The 20,914-nt window shown below is 40.0% G+C and overlaps 1 protein-coding gene across 8 annotated transcripts in view; it reads left to right on the top strand.

Annotated features, from left to right (window-relative positions):
* Positions 1-20,914, top strand: part of PJA2 (praja ring finger ubiquitin ligase 2) — a 49,880-nt gene that overhangs the window by 14,929 nt on the left and 14,037 nt on the right. For 5 of the 8 annotated variants that reach the window (XM_042028041.1, XM_042028039.1, XM_042028038.1 and 2 more), the window contains exons 3-9: positions 1,851-2,892; positions 7,123-7,308; positions 8,786-8,971; positions 11,070-11,178; positions 15,355-15,469; positions 15,759-15,874; positions 17,078-17,243. In XM_042028041.1, the coding sequence (XP_041883975.1) occupies positions 1,851-2,892; positions 7,123-7,308; positions 8,786-8,971; positions 11,070-11,178; positions 15,355-15,469; positions 15,759-15,874; positions 17,078-17,140 (1,817 nt within the window). In that variant the 3' untranslated portion in view covers positions 17,141-17,243. Of the gene's footprint in view, positions 1-1,850; positions 2,893-7,122; positions 7,309-8,785; positions 8,972-11,069; positions 11,179-12,483; positions 12,750-15,354; positions 15,470-15,758; positions 15,875-17,077; positions 17,271-20,914 lie in introns of those variants that run through there. The other 3 variants (XM_042028044.1, XM_042028043.1, XM_042028045.1) reach the window with 3 other exon arrangements.

Raw genomic sequence — 20,914 nt, forward strand, 5'->3', positions numbered from 1 at the left:
TCAGCAGGAGCAGCAGATCTCATACAAGTTCAGGGCTGACTGGGAGTTGACCATTCTCATGGTCATCATCCTCCAGCTCAGGGCGCTGGGACCGCCTTGGAGATCAACTCTCTCTTCATCAGTCTTGAAGATGGGCAAAGAAATCATGTAATATCTCTGCCTTGTCTCTTTCCCTGTCTGTGAGTTGACCATCCTTTTCCTGTAATGGGCTGATGTTATTTCTGCACTGCCTTTGCACTGACATATTTAAAAAAGCTCTTTTTATTGTCCCCCGTGTTTCTGACCTGCTTCAACCCCAGCTGAGTTTGGGCCACATGAATTTTCTCCCTACAGTGGCAGCAGCATGTCTGTATTCCTCCCATGTCACCTGACTTTGCTTCCACAGGCCATACACCTTCTTTTCTTGCTTTAGCTCCTAAAGAAGATCCCTAATCATCCAAGCTGGCCTTCTGCCTCACTTGCTTGACTTCCCAACATTTTTGGAATTGCCTATTTCTGTGCCCTTGGGATGTCATTCTTAAAAAGTGACCAGCACTGACCTCAGCAACCTTCCAAAGCATTTTCCCCAGATCTCACTAACTAGTGCCCTAAGCAGCCTGAGGTCTGTTCTTTTCATGTCCAGAGTTGAAGTTTTTACTTTTCCTTCTATCACCAGAGACTTTAAACTCGATCACTTCATGCTCACTGTGGCCAAGACTGTCACCAGTCTCTTGGCTCTTGAGACCCTCTGTTATCAAGCAATATATCAAGGGGGGCATCTATCCTAGTTGGCCCATTTAGTACCTCTGCCATGAAGTTATCATCCAGGTGCTTTAGGAATCTAAGAAACTGTGGAAGGTGGGTAGAAGGAAATATTGGAAATATTAAATAATGGGAATATTAAAAATACGACTGGATTTGTTCCTTGGCAACTTACTGTATGGGACTCTGCTTGGGCAAGAGGAGTGGACAGGATGATCTCCAGAGGGCCCTGCCAGCCAGCCTCAGCTCTTAGCAATTTTGTGGAGGAGCTTCAACATTCTAATCAGTTAGATACAGTATTTTTTCCTGGAAGCTATATTCCTGGTGCTGATGGGCATAGCTCTCATAAGATTCCAGTGCCAGGAATTCGCCAACCTAGTCATGGAGTAACAATTTAGATGAGATTTTGGACAAAATAGTCTGGACTATTTCCTTGGTTAGGAGTTTAAAAATTACTTGAACAAGGGATTGATTTTGTAGTAGCAGCAGTATACGTGTTTTACCTTCTTCAACTCTTTCTGCTAGATTTGATGTTTATTGTCTCTTTATGCAGGAAGTGTTCAAGTGTAATATAACTAAAGTGCATTTGTGATGAAGCAACTATTAACTGTAATACCACATTCAACCCTGCTATTTTCTTCTTATAAAGAGTTGCACTCAAAGGTGCATGTACAAAATACAGTTCTCTTAGTATGTAATTTATAGTAGCAATAAGTGGTTTTATCTGAGTGTGGCAGAAGGCACAATTTAGCCAGTTAATGAATGGGTAGTCCAATATGGAAAGAGATGTTCTTTCAGTTTTCCTGTTGTCTTATAATTCCCCTTTATATAAACAATGTAAAAATTCTGCTTGTGTACGTGTTCCTTTAATCCTTTTTTCCTTATCACATCTGTAGCTGGAATTGTATAATTTAGATCTATTTCTATAAACTTAGTTTGTATAAATGAGAAAGTAAATATATTACTGAAGAATGACTGCATCTCTAATAAATATTTCTATCACTTTCCACTGCAGTCCTAGTAAATTATCCCTTCTTTTTAATGAGCAGTTGTTGCAGATGAGAATATTTCTTTTGGTTTTGATTATTCCAGTGCATTCTTTCTTAAAGCTTTCTCTGAAGGTTCCAGTCCATTGGTTCAAGTTTCTGCTGATTTATTAGATGAGCCTTTGTCAAAAGATGCTGGCACTAGAGAACCTGTTTGCCAAAGTGCATCAAGCCTATCTTCGGAAGTGACTGCGTCACCATGTTCTGTGTTCTGTTACGGTCTAGAAGGCAACCAAATCTCACAGGACTTTATGAATCCGTATGAAAAATCTGAGGACCTTGCAGAATACACATCTGGAGGGTGTAATGATTTGAATGCTAAAAATGGAATTGCTTTTGTAAACATTGACTCCTATGAGCCAGATAGCAGTGATGGAGAGGAAGAGGATGCTCAATACAAATGTTCTTGGATAAGAGAAGCAGCAGGTCTAATTCAGGGAAGACTAGATAACATACTTTGCCAGTGTGAAAAAGAGGTGGAGTCTCTTAGTGACTTACAGTCCCGACTGTCTGCTTTTGACCACAGCATTTATAGAGAAAATTGTGAAGAAGCAGGACCAATGCATTTGGCATGTCCAAACAATAGGACACTTAAATCTGCTGAAGATGAAGCTATACCAAAAATTAGCCTGAGTGGTGACAGTTATGAAACACAGCAGATAAAACATATAGTGGATGTTGGAATTGGAAGCCCCCTACCAGTTGCTGGTGTATTAAACATCAGTGATGGAGAGACTGACCAAGAAAATTCACCTGAGCTAGTAGTGAGACCTAAAATTAGAAAACAAAATACTGCAAAACAGCTGGAGAGAGAAAACTATCTCCCTAGTGATGATGAAGAGGAAAGTGATTCCTGGAGGAGAATTGGAATTGCTGATATCCAGCAATGCCATCCTGAGTGTCCCTTGAGAGATGGCAAGGAAGAGATGAATTCTGGTTTGTTCTTTCTCTCAAGAATCCACAGTGATCAAAAGAACAGAGAAATAGACTTAAGAAGAAAGGCAGTAGCTCAAGAACAAAACAGTGTTCTAAGTGACAGTGCTTTTTGGAATGAGTTTGAAGACCGCAACAGACATTACTTAATGTCCCACAAAGATGAAGACAGGTAAAATTTCATTTTTATATCTGTTTTAGTATTGAATCTTCTGTGTAAATAATGTGCAAAACTGAACATTATGTTAGCCAACGAGACATAAAAACTTGAAGCATTTCAGAATATGATCAGATAACAAGGTGGCAACTTTTCCTTTCAGTTCTTCTTCACTCTCTTGGTAATGTAAAAAGCCTTTCCTTATGTCTGCAGTCAGAGCATCTTATCACTGAGGGATATTATTTGTTTATTTTTATTTCATTTTTACTGAGCAGATGGAGGGTAAAGACTGAAAGCTTTGTTCAGCTTTGAAAGTTTCCTTCTAGGCTTATTCTTCAGGCTTTGGTTTTTTGCGACCAAATCTCAGTTTTTTGGATGGCAGCCTATTTATGTTCTTGTCTCCAGCCTTTTGAAAGAAATTGTTGTTCCTTGTAATATCTGAAGAATAACTTGATAGGGTTGCTTGTAATCCCTTTTTTAATGGAAATTCTTCAGACTAATAGGTATTTCCAAAGTAACTATTAATTATTGCAGTTTTAGATTTAAAAATTGCTTCAACCTTGACACAAGGAGTAGTATTCAGGTTCCTCCTGTTTTGAGCTCTTCACCTAAAAGACAGGATAATTTGGATAAACCTTACACGTTGATTAACTTCTATTCATAAAACGTCGGTTGAGAACTTTTCACTATGACGTGGAATTATATAACTGAGTTATTTGAGGGTAAAAACATTGCTAGCTTTCTGATCATTTATGGAACTTGCAGTAGTGTTTGTGATGGCTTTCTTCCTATTTTTCTTCCAGTTTGCTTTCATCTTGTTGATTCTGTTCCCACAGCATTCTTTACAAGACGTGTCTTCTGGATGTTGATGTGGCTCTTTTGTGCATGTGCTTGCCATTCATAAGCTAACCTGCTTAGTAGATTGTGTTTCCTGTGTTTTTGTAGAGAGAAAAACATGAAAATTAATTTGCTTAAAATCTTGTCCTTAAAATATTGCAGAGTTGCAACCATGAAAGAATAAAATGCATTTTAAAATGGGATAGTAGACATGGGGGCTTTTTTTCTTCAAGGTGTAGGTATAGGGTCCTGCACCTGGGTAGGGATAACCCCCAGTACCAGCACAGGCTGGGGGCTGACCCACTGGAGAGCAGCTCTGCTGGTGGGTGACAAGTTGACCATGAGCCAGTTGTGTGTGCCCTGGGGGCCTGGAGAGACAGTGGGGTCCTGGGATGCATTGGGAAGAGTGTGGCCAGCAGGTCAGGGAGGTGATCCTGCCGCACTTCTTGGCCCTAGTGAGGCACATCTGGGATATTGTGTTCATTTTTGGTCTCCACAGTTGAAGAAAGATAAGGAGCTCCTGGAGAGGGTCCAGTGGAGGCCACAGAGGTGCTGAGGGGTCTGGGGCATCTCTCCTATGAGGAGAGGTGGGAGCTGTTCCTGGTCAGTCTGGAGAAGAGAAGACTGAGAGGGGATCTCATTAATGCAAATAAATATCTCCAAGGTGGATGCCAGAAGGATGGTGGCAGACTGTCTCTTCAGTGGTGCTCAATGACAGGAACAGGGAGCGATGGCATAAACAGAAACACAAGTTCTACCACAATAAGAACTTCAGATTGAGGATGGCAGAGCACTGGAACAGGTAGCCCAGGGAGGTCCTAGAGTCTCGCTCTCTGAAGACATTCCAAACCCACCTGGGACCGTTCCTGTGTCACCGGCTCCAGGTTGGATTGCAGGATGGCAGGGAGATTGGACTGGATGATCTTCAAAGGTCCCTCCCAGCCCTGACAATTCTGTGATTCTTAGTAAAGGTACTTGCAAATGAATCCTTCACTTGTAAAGTTTACTTTTCAAAAATTTTTGTTTGTGCGTAATCTTCTCCATTTTTGAAATGCTGCTGCTAGAAGATTAAAGTACCATGAAGGAGGTGGAATGTGTTCTACAATTATAGCATTGGCTTCCATGATGCATAGTGATGGGTTATTGTAGCATGACAAAAAGAAGCATGGATTGATTATTTGAAATGTTCTTGATGATGACAACAACTGAACCAGTAAATGGGAGTCATATGTTTTTAACTTAGAATCCCCATAATTTATGTTCTAGAACCTCAAAAGTCTTATGTTTATGAAGTAAATTGTCGATGATTAGTCTGTACAAAGGAGTAATATGTTCCCTCTTGAAAGGTGAAGTTTTGCATAAAAAGTGGATTTGACATATGTGTCAAATGACATCCTTCAGCTCAATTTTAGCTTTTTCCCAACCCAGGGAGAAATCCACCTTTTGGTTGTTGCAGTGTGGGCCTCCAACCTCACATTTTTGCTTCAAGGAGGTGCACAGCTATTGTGGTGTTAGCATGTAGAAGGTGTGTGGGAAGGAGAAAGTCTTGCATATTTGTTAGAAACATGTATGTTCTAAGTTGGAAGGGTGGTGGAATGTCTCAGGGCAGGCATGGAGGGAGGAGGATCCTATCTGTTATCTCACTCTGTTTAATTTTGGTCTGTATGGCAGGTACAGGTTAGGAGGGGATTCAGCCAGGGGAGACACTATTGTCAGAAAATCAACGGGCAGAGGCTAAGTTTGTGTGCTATGCTTTTGGGAAGTGACAAGTCTGTAACTCTAACCATTAAGTAATGTTCTGCATCTCAGCTCTGCAGATTGAGCACAGTTAAATCTTGAGTTCTGAAATATTTAATGTTCTTCAGTTGTTTAGTATTAGTGGCTTTAGGCATATCCTTTTCTGGTTTGAATGAGTGTTTGTGTATAAACCTTAAAGAGAGCAAACTGGACTAAAACCAAAGGAGTATTATTTTAAAGTGTGTTGGAAGTCATTCCCGGATTGTAAAATAGAGACAACTAAAACAAGAAATTTGAGTATTTCAGGTAGTCTTAGAGTATCTAAGATAAAATTGTAAAACATATATTTAAAAACTTGATCAAACAGCATAAAAAACAAACAATATTCCAAAGTGAACAAAACTCCCAACCCAAAACCAAAGAACCAAACAGAACAAAAGGTTCAAAAATGTCAGTATTTAGGTTTAATTGGTGTAATATGAGATGCATTAGACTACCTGTCAGAATTTCTTAATAGATATGATTTCTAAATTAAAGTAATCCATTAAAATAGCCCAAAATTAGTGAATATGCTCATTTCCATGACTTTTTAGTCATCAAAATTGTGGTAGAAAAATATATTCCTGCCTCAAAATGCTTATATATAATTTGTGTGTTGAACTTACTTATTCTTGTAAAACTTGCAGTGTATACTGTGCTGTTTTCCAAAAGCACTTAAAATTCATTAAATTGAAAGTTCTATTGACATGTATTCATAATATTCGATAAGGGAGGAAATTAGTGAGCTTGTAGGTGGGGAGGTAAGAATACACCTGAACATACTGGGTTTAGCAGATTTGAAAGTAATACTGTGGGTATTGTGGATTGCTTTATAAAATGAGCTCTCTTAAGCATGCTGGCTGTTTGCATATATGTTATCTCTAACTTTTTGAAGGGACATAGCTAGTTGACTATATTTTGAATTTCAGTAACTGTCACTGTAGTGAGTGAATCATCTAAGTGCCGTTACCAATGGTAGCAGTAGTTCATCCTTCCTTAGACTGTGCTAGCACTACTGTTTTGTTTAAGCTGCCCAAAGCTTATTTACTACCCTTTTCTATGTGGTGGCTGAGCAAATTGTCTTTGAAAAACTCCCTGCCATTCATCTTGTTTGGGCTAGTGAATCAAATAGTTTGCAGTAAGTCATCCATTATATCTTTCTGTGTTAAAGAAGTTATTCTATATGGCTTATATGTCCTGAGAGCTTTTACGTTAGGTTTGTTTGGCTGAGAGGTAAGGCTGACATTGATTATTATTTGTTAATCAAGCAGTGCCACTGCTGTTGTTTTTGTGATCTGGGAGAAAGATATGTGTAGAGAGTCTGGTTTATGTTCTTGAGTTGTTTCATGTACTCTGGATGTGAGGCAAGGGAAGAACAGAACATTTTTGCAAAGTAGGATGGGCAGAATTCTTGAATTCTTTCTTACAGACTGATTTATTTTTTTTAATCAACTCTACACTTGATTTGTAATGCACCTATAGATAGCACAAGATTCATGTCTCTTAGAAAAAAAATTGCCTATATTGAGAGCAGTGTTGATAGAAAAGTAGGAAATGGCAGAGTATTTGTTTGTTTTCTTTCCCCTAAAGCAGTGTTTAAATTCATACTCTGTTGCCTTGTTTAAATTGCAGCTCAGAGTGCAGTGATGGAGAATGGTCTGCGTCTGCACCTTCCTATTTTACTGCTATGGAAAAAGAGCAGTCCTCAAGTGATGAAAGCTGGGAGACTGTCCCATGCAGGGAGGAGCATGACCCTGAGGTGCAGAGGAGCAGCAGTGGTGTGAAAGAGGAGAACATAGACTTCTGTTTCCAAGAAGGGTATGCCTTTGTTTTATTGGCTAACTTTCTATAGCTTTTGGCAGCAGTAGTAGGGTACTCACACAGCACTACACAGAGTAACATCTATTCTAAAAGCAGTTACCAGCAATCATTTGCCTGCATCACAATAATCTGAGTAGTTGTATGTATTTCAAATCAGGGAAAATACGGCATTTCATGCAAACAGTTCTAGCTAATGAAAAATTCAGAAACAGTGAGAGTGCATTGACAATGTAGTGTCAATATGGTTAATAGACTTAATATATTGACTTCAAAAAGCTAGTTTGGCAAGTTAGTTGTAAATATGTACATGTTACATAAACATCTCTTGATACTGGTTAGGACTCCTTGAAAAGAACTTGTTTATCTCTCTGCTTTATTGCTTCTCTATTCCACTGTTGCTCCTCATTTTCTGCAGCCGTATCAGTAATTAAAGTAAACTTGAACTACTTGCTTGCCCTAGTAACTTTAAACGTACTTTATTTTTCCAGTCATTCAGTACTTTATAAACTGCAGCTGCCTTTGCTATAAGGCAAAATTTGTAGTTATGTATAGCTAAGAAGAGTGTGCTTGGCTTTTTTTAAGCAGCTAACATTGACTCTAGTTTGAGTCTTTATAAAACAAAAGCCACCTAAGTGTTCTTTCAGCTTCTTCCGCTATTAGGTTTACTTGCCTATTACCAAGCAGTCCAGTTTGTTGTTAATGTTTTTTTAGTATTTTCCACATTCTTGGGTCTTGGAGAGCTAGTGTGACTTCATGAAAACTTTATGAAAACTCATCTGTTTCAGAACAACAATAATGGACCTCTGTGTTTTTTAACTTTCTTTGATATGAACAGCATGAAAATGTATGAATCTTAACATAATTAAGATTATGCTTAATATAATATAATCTTTAACATAATTCCTGCCTATTTTCCCTTTTATAAGGAAAGTGGGACTCACAGCCGTGGCTCTCAGTATCCAGGTGACTTGTGCTCCTCTGGAGTATCCAAGAATGAGGGGAGTCTTTCTCTTGCTAGATAGCTTCTCTTGCAAGTAGTAGCTCTTTGCATTACATTCAGGCCAAGTTTTGCTGTGGATGCTGCTTCAGAGTGTCAAGACCATCTTTCTCCTTAATGCCTTTAGGAACTTGTAGATAAATAAGAAAATGTTTAGTACCAAATGTATTAACCCTGACAGGGATGCTGGCTGTACTAGGGAAAAGGCAAAGCAAGCTGCTTACTGTACTACTGGCCTTGAGCATTAGGCAAATAACTTTGCCACGGAATCATGGGTGTCATTAGATGCTGAGTCTGGAGCTGATTCCACTGGGGATTTCTTGAATGTTTGTGCTAAATGCTAAATTTCTAATCTGTGACTCTGGAGTCTAGGAAACATGCCTGTGTAGTCTGTGTTATGCTTAGCTTTTGTTGCTTACATGTGTTTGTAAATTCTCTTAGCTTTTTAGTTTTAGCTTTTCATTTATTTGTATTAAGGGAGCAGACATTTTTGGAGGAAGGTGAAATTCCTTGGTTACGGTTCCGAGACGACGTAGAAAGTAGCAGTGATGAGGAAAATGATCCAATTAGTGAATTTGTGCATCTTGGATTCTTCTTGTTGGATGGAAATAACAACCTTGAGGATGACTCCAGTGTGAGTGAAGATCTGGATGTGGAGTGGAGGTATGCATTTGATAGTTGTCTGCTTTAATTTTAGAGGTTTTGTAGTTACTATTTGTTTTTTATGTAAGATGTCAAAAGTACTCATGGCTATCAGTATGCAGTTGTTTCAAGGACTGATAACCTCAGTTTTAAGGTTTAAAGTACTTCAAGTGCTATGTATCTGCTAATGAGAGAAAAGGGAATAGATTTGCTAAATCAGGCTGTGATTTGACAAAATTTTGGTGCCCTAAATATGATAGGGATGGATGTATTCTTTCATTTAATTTTCAAGTGGAAGTATAACAAAAGTAAGGCAATATAAATGTAATCAGCATTCAAGTCACTCCTATTTTATAATTGGTATTTTCCTCCTTTGAAACTGGTGTAAGTTAGCTATTATAAACGTATTTTATTTCTCTGTGAAATGCCATGCACTTACCTAATATTATCATAATTTTGAATGCTTCACTCTATTTTCTGTCGTTAGATTACTGGAGGATATTACAATAAGTTTATTATAAAAATGCTGCATATACCAGGAATAAAGTGATTGGAGTCACATTCAGAACAGTATAATGTGTAATAGTATAATGTGTTTGTTTTAGAATGAGATAGAAGGCTTTCCAGTGAGAGGCATAACACTTGCTTTCTTCTGCTTATTAAAATATAAACTACTGTGCAGACATACCAACACTGGTATTTTCTCCTTGTGAAGTTATACTGTGGAAAAGCATAAAAGGAGCTAATGCATGAGAGTCCAAACTAGAAGTAAGGCATGTGTTCTTACGCTGTCAGGCAGTAAGCTAGCAATGGAATTGTGTGATAGGGACAGAAGCTGTGTTTTAAGTGTTGGAGGTTAGCCTTGGTAAGCTTCCTAGTTACTAAAAACAGGAACAAAGTTGATGATGGTCTGTTTTGTCTGCTGAGCATATGCAGACCTGTTCATGATTTCACTTGTGCCTGTTTTAAGATTTGATTTCTGAATTTCTAAAACAGAACTCAAAGGAGCTGCCAAGCCATGAATTGTGACACATGATGTAATCAAAATCTGATTGTTAGTTGTAAAACAACCCTAACAGCATACATATGAAACATATTAGCTGAACTTATGCCCTTGCGCACTAAAAACTCCTATCAGGATGTTCTGAAGTAAATATTGTGGGGAGTGTGGTACCACTGTACTGGGACCAGAGGTAGGGAGCTGCAAAGCTGCCTCTGAGAGGCTGGGACTGCCCCATGTGGGACACAGCTGGTTCCAACTGGCTGCAGTGGACCCACCACAGGGTGGGGCCTCCGGGAACATACTTAAGAAAGGATAAAAAATGCTGGACAGCAAGCAGTGTGTGAGAGAGAAATTAGGATGATGTCAGAGAAGCAACACTGCAAGATACCAAGGTCAGAAAAGAAAGGGGGAGGAAGTGCTCTAGGTGCTGGAGAAGAGATTTCCCTGCAGCCCCTGGAGAGGACCATGGTGGAACAGGTAGGGATTTGCTAAAGGAACTGTGTCTATGGAGAACCCGTGCTGGAGCAGTTAGTGAAGGACTTCAGATAGTGGGAAAGACCCATGCAGGAGCAGGGAAACAGTGTGAGGAGAAAGTGATTGCAGAGAGGAACTACCGTGGACTGACCACAACCCCTGTTCCTTTTCCTGTGCCCTGCTTGGGATAGGGGAACTTGGAGGAGTCAAGGATGAAGGAGTGAAATTGAGCCTGGAAATAAAGGGGAGTGCTAAGGGAAAGGTGTTTTAGTTTTTGTCTGTTTCTCACCATTCAAATCCATTTTTATTTGCAATTAATTCATTTAGAATCATAGAGCAGCCTAACTTGAAAGGAACCTCAAAAGATCATCTGGTTCAGCCTTTCAATTAAATTAAGGCTTTTCCTAAATTGAGTCTATTTTGCCTGTGGTGGTGATTGATGACGCATCTCCCTGTTGTTATCTTGACCCATGAGCTTTTGATCTTATTTACATGTCCAGTTGAGGCAGGGGAGGGAGAAATCAGCTGTTTGGGTATCTGGCTGTTATTAGCAGGTGATGTGCAATAATTTGATATACCCAGACTTTCTGTTGCAACTATTTATTTTGAAAATAAGACCGTTTCCTAACCCATGTTTTTCAGACTACTTGATGAGTTTGGTGATGGCCTAGGACTTCCTCAAGCTGTTCCTTACATGGAACCTCAACTTCTCACATTTATGGCACTAGAGGAACATTTAGAAGCTGTGGAGGTATTAAAACATTTTTGATAGTCTTACATCAGTGATGTTGTGACACAAATGTTTATAGTTGAATCCTTCTTCCACTTAATCTGAAAATTGGGAGAATGGGGGGAAAAATACTTCCTGTGTTAGTTTGAACTTTCAGGTCTTCAAACATGAAAATACATCTTGGAAGTTCTTTTAAAGGATGTATTACAAGAAGTCATTGATTGGTACCTATTCCTTTTAGCATATGTATTTATTTCCTCATAAGGGAAAGAAAGTTACTGATTTCTACCAGTATAAACATATGCCATTTAATTTATTCTAAAGAATTTTGCCAAATTCTCTACATAATAAAGGAAAGCTTATACTTGAATCTGTGCCTGCGAATTATCCCAGCTTTTTTTTTTTTTTGCAAGAGTACAACATTTGGATTTCTCAAATTTTTACTTATCAGTAGAAGACTTTTCTGTGTTTGACTGTCTTGACTCTGTGTATTTTAAATTTAAAAAAAAAAGTTTAAGAAACCCCCACCCAATAACAAGCAAACAAAAAACCCCAATCAGGTAAAGAAACCACCCAGAAGAAAAAACACCTCTTATCTTTACCTTGTTCTAATCCCATTTCACCTGTCTAATTTTGGATAGACCAAAGTATGTATTACCAAGAGCCAGCATGGTTATGATCTTTGTCTTTTGTTTGTTACTATAGGTTGGTCAATGTCAGAGTGAACATAGAGCTAGCAGAAACCCAGTTTGATGCAATGCGACAATTCTTGCATCACCAGAAATCTCCCCTGCAGGGTATTTGTCAAAATAAGAGTTAAATGATATGTAGACATTAATATGGTGTTACAACAGCTGAACTGAATGGTTTTTGGGTGACATAAGTTTAGGGCAGCAAGGGGCAGTTTGACTGCTAGCATTTACTTTAAAGGGGTGAACAGGGCAAGGCTGTGTCATAGTGTGCTTGCAGACAAAATACCAAGGGCACTTTGAAATGCTTTCTAAAGCTGGCAGGCAGTGGAACAGTCATAGATAATGGGTTGTTTCCCATGGATATGTGCAAAGTCAATGATTTTCTGAATGAGCTTCACAGGTCTTTTCCAAGGCAGTGGAAGGGCTGTTGCCTTAAGCTGCCAGTCATTGTACATCCCCCAAGGTATATGGGAGGTCATCATTCATGATCAAGTATCAGAGGGTTTTCTCCAGCTGTGTAGGGTCTTGTTAGCATTACTCATTTAGAGACACTTCATTAATGTGGGGAAGGTGTGTTGATATCCTTATTATAAAAGCAGTATTTTGAAGCTGTATATTCTTGTGTCTTTCCTAGATGCTGGTTCTCACTACATCAAAAAAAACAGAACTACAGAAACAGTTGACCTCCTCCTTTGCACCAAAGCAAGAGGATCTGTGTAGAGAGGGGAAACTAATCCCATCTTTTTTTTTTTTAATTTGCACAGTAACACTTGAAGAGGAGACTGAGTTTATTATGACTCAAGTTATTCTTTCTCATTCCTGTGTAACAACATTTGCCTAATTACTCTGCCAGAAGAAATGTGTGCAGTCTTGTCAGAGTGACCTGTAAAAAAATCCTAGGTGATTATGTGCATGGCTGGCTGAGGAGGTGCTGTAATTGCATTTATGTCACCAGGAACAGTGTCACTGAACACCATTAGCAAGCAGGCAGATGACTACAGAGGTACCTGTGGCACTGTGAATGTGGGAAAGCCAATTCTCTTACATAGCAATTGTGCTTGAAAGTAGCACTTAATGGTGTGAAACTTTATGGTGGGCGTAGAAGTCTAGCATATTTAGAATTAGTCAGCAGAAAGTGGTAACTGAGTAATAAAAGGAGGAATTGTACTGATTGTGACCACATGGACGACACAGGTTGTGAGTAAGAATTCCAAATACTCCCTTCAAACCTCAAGCAGAAATAAAGAGCACATATTTTTCCAGTATGAAGTTGGTTACTAAAATTGTTCAGAAAATATAAGCAAAATGATTTACTCTTGCTTTGAAATACTTGAGAGGGATATGACATAATAAAGCATCCAAAATTCAAGTGTATCTTAATGAATTGGAGGGGAGGGAGTGGGAGAGAGCTATCCCAAGTAATTGTGACATTTGGAGGGGAGAAGTAATGAAAATATTAGATACTTGTTTTGAAAAGCTATGTTCTATAAGGCTTTGGGTTCTTAAAAGTAGTAAAATGCATGTGTGATTTAAAATTTTTTTTTCTTTCATCTGTTATAAAGAAACAACATAGCTGGGAGTGTCTGGTTTACTTCATTAGCAGTACAGAACAGGCTGTCTGTCTGCACTGCATCAGTGACATTATAAGTATTTCCTGTGCCAATTCACAGATGTGAAGAGTTCAAACCCCTGTAGGCTGTACCACTCTTGATTTTAACAAAACAATGTCCAGCATTTTTTTATGGTACATGGAGAAGTAAGCAGTGACATGAGTAATTAGAGGAGTGAAGTACAGGTATTTTGAAGATACGCCTTAGAAAAGTTATAAAATAGACACTGCTTTGCTTTGAATTTGAAAATGTGGCTTTAAGCATCAGAGTCACTGTAAGGCTTTATGTCTATGATGTTTCTTATGTGCAGGTTTCAAAAGCAAGCAAGCAATACAATGTTTTCTGTTTGAGAATACTCATATGCTGGGTGTAAACAGATGTTTGACACATAGCTACTGTTGCAACCTTCTGTGTGCTTAGGATCTTCTATGTGAACTAGGATCTTGCCTAGTTTTTCCAGGTGTAGTAGTTACTCTGATTAAGCATAATATTTTTACCTACAGTTTATTCTCAGACCATTGCACTTGTAGCAAAATCCAATTACAAATTCTAAAATCATCTTAATGTTAGTAAGGTAGTATTTTCTGCTGTAGCAGAATTTGATGGGTATTAGCTGTAAAATTGGAGCAGTGTACCTGTTTTGCAGGGGGACTCGCACACTGCGCTAGGGATAACCCCAAGTTTTCTCTTAAATTGAGAGATTCCAAGATGAGAATACATGTGGCAGTAGGAGCTGTAAATATTTGTTAGCTCATGCTGAACTTTCTCCCCCACAGAGGTTTGACTGTGAGTATAAACCTGCTAGGTTGGATCTGTGGTACTGTGGTTGCTTGAGCTACCTTGTCACTGTGATCCAAGTGCAGGCATGTTTTCAGATTGCAGCTCTAGTAACTTTAGGGAAAGTTTAAGAGGAAAGACTACTGGAAAGGTTTCTGTATAATCCAATGTTTCCCTAGTATATAGTATGTAGAGCTTTTTGGTTAAGTGTATTCCCAACATTACAGATTACACTGTCTTATACTTCTTACTAAGAGAGTTTTGTGGCCAATAGAGTAAATAATTTTCAAGCTGATTGGAACAGTAAGCTGCTGTACTTAAGGGATGTGACTAACTCATTAAGGGTGTGAACCTGGTGCTTCTGTGTTCTTGGTTCTTCAGTTTCAGTTCGTTTGCTGTTCAAACAGGTATAGCTAGTACATTTCTTAGCAAATATAACCAAATATTCTGAGTTCTGTGATTTTGATTTTTTTTTTCCTACTAGACATCCTTCTAGTGTCTTACATGGTTGAGTGTATGATGTACACAGCAAATGTATGTAGCAAATATGCCATAGCCTTGGAGTCTTAAAGATTTTGTATGGTGAAATTTGAGTTTAAAACAAAGTTGCCTCAGAGCATTATGTCTGTTTTAAGATTAGAAACATCTATGTGGATCTTAGGTTTTTTATTTCTGGAAGTTTACACCATTAGTGTAGCTTAATATTTTTTGTTTGTGCTCGACTATTTCAATAGTTGAAGCCAGGAAACACATTAATGAGGCATTTATTTTCAGAAGTAAAATGCAAAGACAGTTTTAGATTGGCGAGCCTTATTGCATTTTCAACTTGCTGCCTTTTCTGTAACTTTAGAAAATTAACAGATGTTCATTGTAGATTAAGTTGTGACTCTGTCCTCATACTCTAAGAATGCTTAAAAAACAAGGCATTGCTGTTTTGACCTTCAGTTTCATCTCATTCATTACAAAACTAAAAATGATGTAATGGTTAGTCTGATAGACATATCTTCCATTTTAAAAAGTAATACTTCTAGAATTGAATTCTTTTTCCTGCTTGCTTGTTTTTGTATGAAATGTTACGTTTGTGAGTAAGAGAACTTGATCTCTCCTTACCCTTTCAGACTGCTCTGGCACAGTTGGAGTCTCTTACATTTGATGTTGAACAGACTCATCCACCAGCTACGAAAGAAACCATAGATTGTTTGCCACAGAGTATCATCACAGGTGACTACAATGGTATGGAAAAATAATGAAAAAGTAATTTCCACAAAGTTTGTAAGATCAAGTTCAACTTTCTGTGATACCATAGATGCAATATTTAAGTATACTTTCTCCATAATGCTGTTTTAAGATCTTTTGAATCTGAGTAGAATTTTGATCCATCTGGAAAACTAATCTTTACTGGAGTTACTGTGACTGTATTTTGCAACCTTTAGTGATACTGTTGATAACATATCTCTTTTGATTTGAGCTCATCTTAGATGTAAAACAAAGTATTAATTATTTTTCTTCATCATGGGTTTAGGTCAAGAGCAGTGTTGTACTATCTGTTGCAGTGAATATATAGAAGGTGAAATCATAACTGAGCTACCCTGTCATCATTTGTTTCACAAACCTTGTGTAACTCTTTGGTTACAGAGAGTAAGTACTACAGGGCTGGTGGAGGATTTGTGGGGGGTGTTGTGTAATTCGTGTATTCTTCGGGGAAGAACGACTTTTAAGTCTTTGAAAATGTGGGATGAAATACCAAGAGATAACTGGCTGTTGAATTTATGCATTATGGAACCAAATTCTAGTGCAAGTGAGGAAAGAAAGCTGTATTTGTACTTGCCTGAAGGGTAATTTCTTTAATTGAGGAAATATTTCTGTAAGGGAAAACACATTTTCCTTTACTGAGAATGAAAGACATGGATGAGTTATAACTTCTTTTGGTACAAGAAAAGCTTTCTTTACTCTATTCCTGCCTTGATGTAAAGTTGATGGATTCATTTTCTCTGAGAATAGCAAAGGGTCTGCTCTGTCTTACCACAATGTCAGGCCCATTTATGGTGACAGCTAAGGCTGGCAGAAGAAATACTGAAATGCTTGTAGATTAATTTTTTTTAAATTACCTTTAGTAATTCTATACGATATTAGATTTCATTTTCATAACCTGTAATCAGTTTCCTTCCAAATGTCTTAAAAAGGCTTGCATCACATTGAAGCTAGACTAAAACAACCATAATTAATGTTTTTTTTACTTGCACTCTCCTTTATGTGCAGTGCAGGCCTGGGCTTGGTAGTTCTCAGTGAGCCTACAGTGCAACACAATTTCAAGAGTATAAGGGAGATTAATTGATTGTACTATGGGGGTCATAGCAGAGCACCTGTAGCATGGAGGGTTGATGGATTTAGTTGGTGGGTTTATAATTTTTTTACCTTGATAATGTTGATTACCATAGTAATTTTCCTTGTTTTACACATCCTGCCTTTTTTTTTTCTGTTGTCATAGTAAACTGCTATTGCTGAAAACTAGGGCAAAATACTTCCTCTTATATTTGGGCTGTGCCTAGCTTATTTTTAATCCTTGCCTCAGAAAAAAAAAAGAAATCCCACCTGTAAAATCAATGCTTTGAAGAAGAATTTGGAGACAACCTGATGCATTTGCTGCATAGCTAGTTTAAAAGCAAAACAAGTCTTCATTCTGAGTTTGTGTTAGCTGTCAGCTCCAGGTTGCTCTGCAGTCAAATTTGAGTTTGAGGTGGTGCTGTTGTGAAGACACTAAATACTTTATAAATAATTATTAGCTTTTTAATAGAATTGCAAACTGTGCAAATGACCTGGGTTTTTTTTCTCTTTTTGTAGTCGGGAACATGCCCTGTTTGTCGTCACGTGCTTGCACCTGTACATCCTGAAGCAGCTGATTGACCCTGTTTTCTTTATTTGGTTGATGATTCAGCATCTTCTGTTAATATTGCTACAGGACCCTCAGACTAGGGTCAGAAATAAAATCTGCCACCAAAATAAAAATGTAAATTTTGCCTGTTTTAATTATAATGTGAAAACAATTCAGTATAAAATATTAATATGTAGTCATGGATTGGCTTGGGTTGGAAGGGACTCTAATGATCATCTGACTCCAACCCCCCTTGCTGTGGTCGTGGACACCTTCCCCTAAACCAGGTTGCTCCAAGCCGCATCCAACCTGGCCTTGAACACTTCCAGGGATGGGGCATCCACAGCTTCCCTGGGCAACCGTGCCAGGGCCTCACCACCCTCACAGCCAAGAACTTCCTCCTAATGTGATCTAAACCTACTTTCTTTTAGTTTGTAACCACTCCCCCTTGTCCTGTCACTCCATGCCATTTTGAATAGACCCTTTCCATCCTTCTTGTGAGCTCCCTTCAGGGGCTGGAAGACCACAATTAGGTCACCCCAAAGCCTTCTCTTCTCCAGGCTGAACAATTCCAATTCTCTCAGCCTTTCCTCATAGCAGAGGAAATCTGATCCCTCTGATCACCTTGGTGGCCTCCTCTGGACTCTCCAACAGCTCCATGTCCTTCCTGTGCTGGGACCCCAGAGCTGGAGGCAGCTCTGCAGGTAGGGTCTCACCAGAGCGGGGCAGAGGGGCAGAATCCCCTCCCTCCCCTGCTGCCCACGGGGCTTTGGATGCAGCCCAGGACACACTTGGCTTTCTGGGCTGGGAGTGCCCATGGCCGGCTCATGTCCAGCTCTCACCCCAGCACCCCCAAGTCCTTCTGGGCAGGGCTGCTCTCGATCTGTTCATATCCAGCCTGGGCTGGCACCAGGGGTTGTCCTGACCCAGGTGCAGCACCAGGACTTGGCCTTATTAAACCTCATGAGATTCCCACAGGCCACTTGTCAAGCTTGTCTAGATCCCTCTGGATGGCATCCCATCCCTCAGGAGTGTCAGCTGCACCGCTCAGCTTGGTGTCATCTGCAGATCTGCTAAGGGGGCACTTTGTCCCTGCATCAGTGTCATTAATGAAGACATTAAGCAGTACTGAAGGTTCCTGAAGGGACAGCACTTCTCACTGTTGTCTGTTGGGACTGTGAGCCATTGGCCGCCATCTTCTGGACATGGCCATCCAGCCACTTTTTAGCAGTCTAACAGCCCACCCATCAAATCCTCCAATTCAGAGAGAAGGATGTTGTGGGGGACGCTGTCAAAGGCTTTGCAGAAATCCAGATAAATGACATCTGTAAGCCTTTCTTTATCCACTGCTGTAGTCGCTCCATCATAGAAGGCCACCAGGTGGGAAAGAATGAGAAAGCAAATAGGAAAAATTGTCTTGTTTCTGTTCAAGGTTCATGTTATCTATACATGCACTAGTACATTGGAGGCATTCAGATTCTGGCAGGTGTTGATAAGTTAATTTGTTTTGGCAATTAGACAAAGAGGTAACAATTTTTTCTGAACTAGCCATAGCAACAGTAATTAACATAGTATGAAAACAATTTCCCTCAAGTCAGAGGGAAAGTTCCCAGGGTTTTGAATAAGGTTACATGGTAAACTGCCTCCTAAGTTGAAACGCTGTAGAATCCTTCATTGCTTTTCAAGGCAGAAAGCTCCTGTTTCCCCCTTCTTTCCTATTCTGTGCTTGATTGAACATCTGAGGAAAACAAACTTTTTTTTAATATATAAAGTAAAGCTGCAAAATGCAGTTATCCTCCATCTCTGAAAAATAACTCCCTACAAACCACATAAGCTGCTTATATAAGCTGTGAAAAGTGCTTGGATCAGAGTGTTTGAGTCGAAAGGGGCCTTACACATCACCTAGTTCTAACCCCCCCATGGGAGATAGGTTGTTCCAAGCCCTATCCAGCCTGGCCTTGAACACTTCTAGGGATGGGGCAGCCACAGCATATCCAGACAGCCTGTTCCAGTGCCTCACCACCCTCACAGTACACAATTTCTTTCTAATACCTAATCTAAACCTTCTCTCAGTTTAAAACTCTTACTCCTGTTATCAGTGGACTCCCTGGTAAAAAATTGCTCTTCATCTGTTCTGTAGACTAGGGAGACCCTAGAAGGCTTCTCTAAGGTCTCCCTGGAGTCTTCTCCAGGCTGAACGACCCTAGCTCTCTCAGCCTGTCCTCATAGGGGAGATGCTCCAGCTCCCTGGATATTTTTTCAGCCCTCCTCAGGGTCTGTTTGAGTACATCCATGTCTTATGCTAGGACTCCAGAGCTGGACACAGCACTCCAGGTGCAGGGAAAATGCTTCATGGGAGTGTAGCATGGAGGCAGAATCATTTCTCTTGGCCTGCTGCCCACAATCTTTTAATACAGACCAGGACACACTTGGCTTTCAGGGCTGCTAGTGCACATTGCTGGGTCACATCAAGCTTTTATCGTTCAGCATCCCCAGTACTTCTCAGTACCCCTCTCGATCCATTCTCTGCCCATCCTGTGTTTGTACTTGGGATTGCCCTGACCCAGGTGCAGGACCTTGCTCTTGGCCCTGTTGAGCTTCGTGGGGTTCACACAGGCCCCTCTCAGGCCTGTCAAGGTCCCTCTGGGTGACATCCCCTCCCTCCAGCATGTCCAGCACCGCACACAGCTTGGTGTTGTCAGCAAATTTGGTGAGGCTGCTCTGTCCCACTGTCCATGTCGCTGACAAAGATGTTTAACAGGGCCAGTTCCAACAATAATGCTGGAGGAATCTTCTTTTCTCTGGTCTCCACGTGGGACCATTGAGCCATTGACCCTTTGAATGGGACTGTCCTGTCTGTCAGATCTGTGTCTCTCCCATTCAGAGAGAAGGATATCATGTGGCACAGAAGTCAAGGACTCTCAGAGCAGTGGGGTCCTGGATCCCAGACTGTGCTTCTGTTCCCGCTGTCAGCACATCTCTGTGTTTGAGTGCACTGTTCAGCTGGGTTGAAATCCTGTGGCCTGTTTGTCTTTCCCTTTAACTGCCTTCTGTCATCTTGTAACTCCTCTGTAATCTTACCTGCAGAGCTCTGCAACCCCTCTCACTCCCTGGACTAGAGTAGAAACAGATCACCTTGAAGTAACTCCTCAGGTGAAAAATCCAGTTCAAAACCACCCCTTTCTTTTTGAAAGCTCTACAGGGTTTCTAGAGTTTACCTCTGAGAAAGAGCCCTAAACTGTCTGTGCACCATCAGTTCCTGTTTTCTTTTTTAGCCTTCTTCCTTCCTTTCCTCCTTTGCAGACTGTCCAAGCCATTCACATTTCTTCCTCATGTTTCCTGCCATCTGTATCTTGCTAACTTCCCCTCTTCTTGCAAGCTGCATTGTATGCCGTCTTTGGCTTAGGTGCTCATTCTACTTGTTATCAGACCTGTACCCCTCAATATTGGAAATTCCTCCAGAGCCTAATTGCTGCAGCCCAGGCTACCTCCAGTCTTGGTCTCTCTCATAAATTCTTCCATATTAGTGAGAAACAAGTCAAGGAATGTTTCTCCTCTGGTCTGTCTTCATCATCTGGGCTAGAAACTTACCCTCAATGCTCTCCTGTATTTACCTGGACTGCTTGCAGTTGGCTGTGCTGTTTTCCCAGCAAACATCCATGTGGCTGAAGTCTTCTGTCACGATCATGGCCTGCAAATGTGATTCTTCCTGCAGCTGAAGAAAGAGCTCTTCACCAGCCTTCTCTCCTTGATCAGGTAACGTGTAATAGACACCAACCACAAGGTTTCTGTTGTTGGCTTAGTCT

This window comes from Corvus kubaryi, unplaced genomic scaffold, assembly GCF_017639235.1.
Source record: "Corvus kubaryi isolate FWS band 111438036 unplaced genomic scaffold, C.kubaryi_AGA036_p1.0 37302, whole genome shotgun sequence".
NCBI classification, from domain to species: Eukaryota; Metazoa; Chordata; class Aves; order Passeriformes; family Corvidae; genus Corvus; species Corvus kubaryi.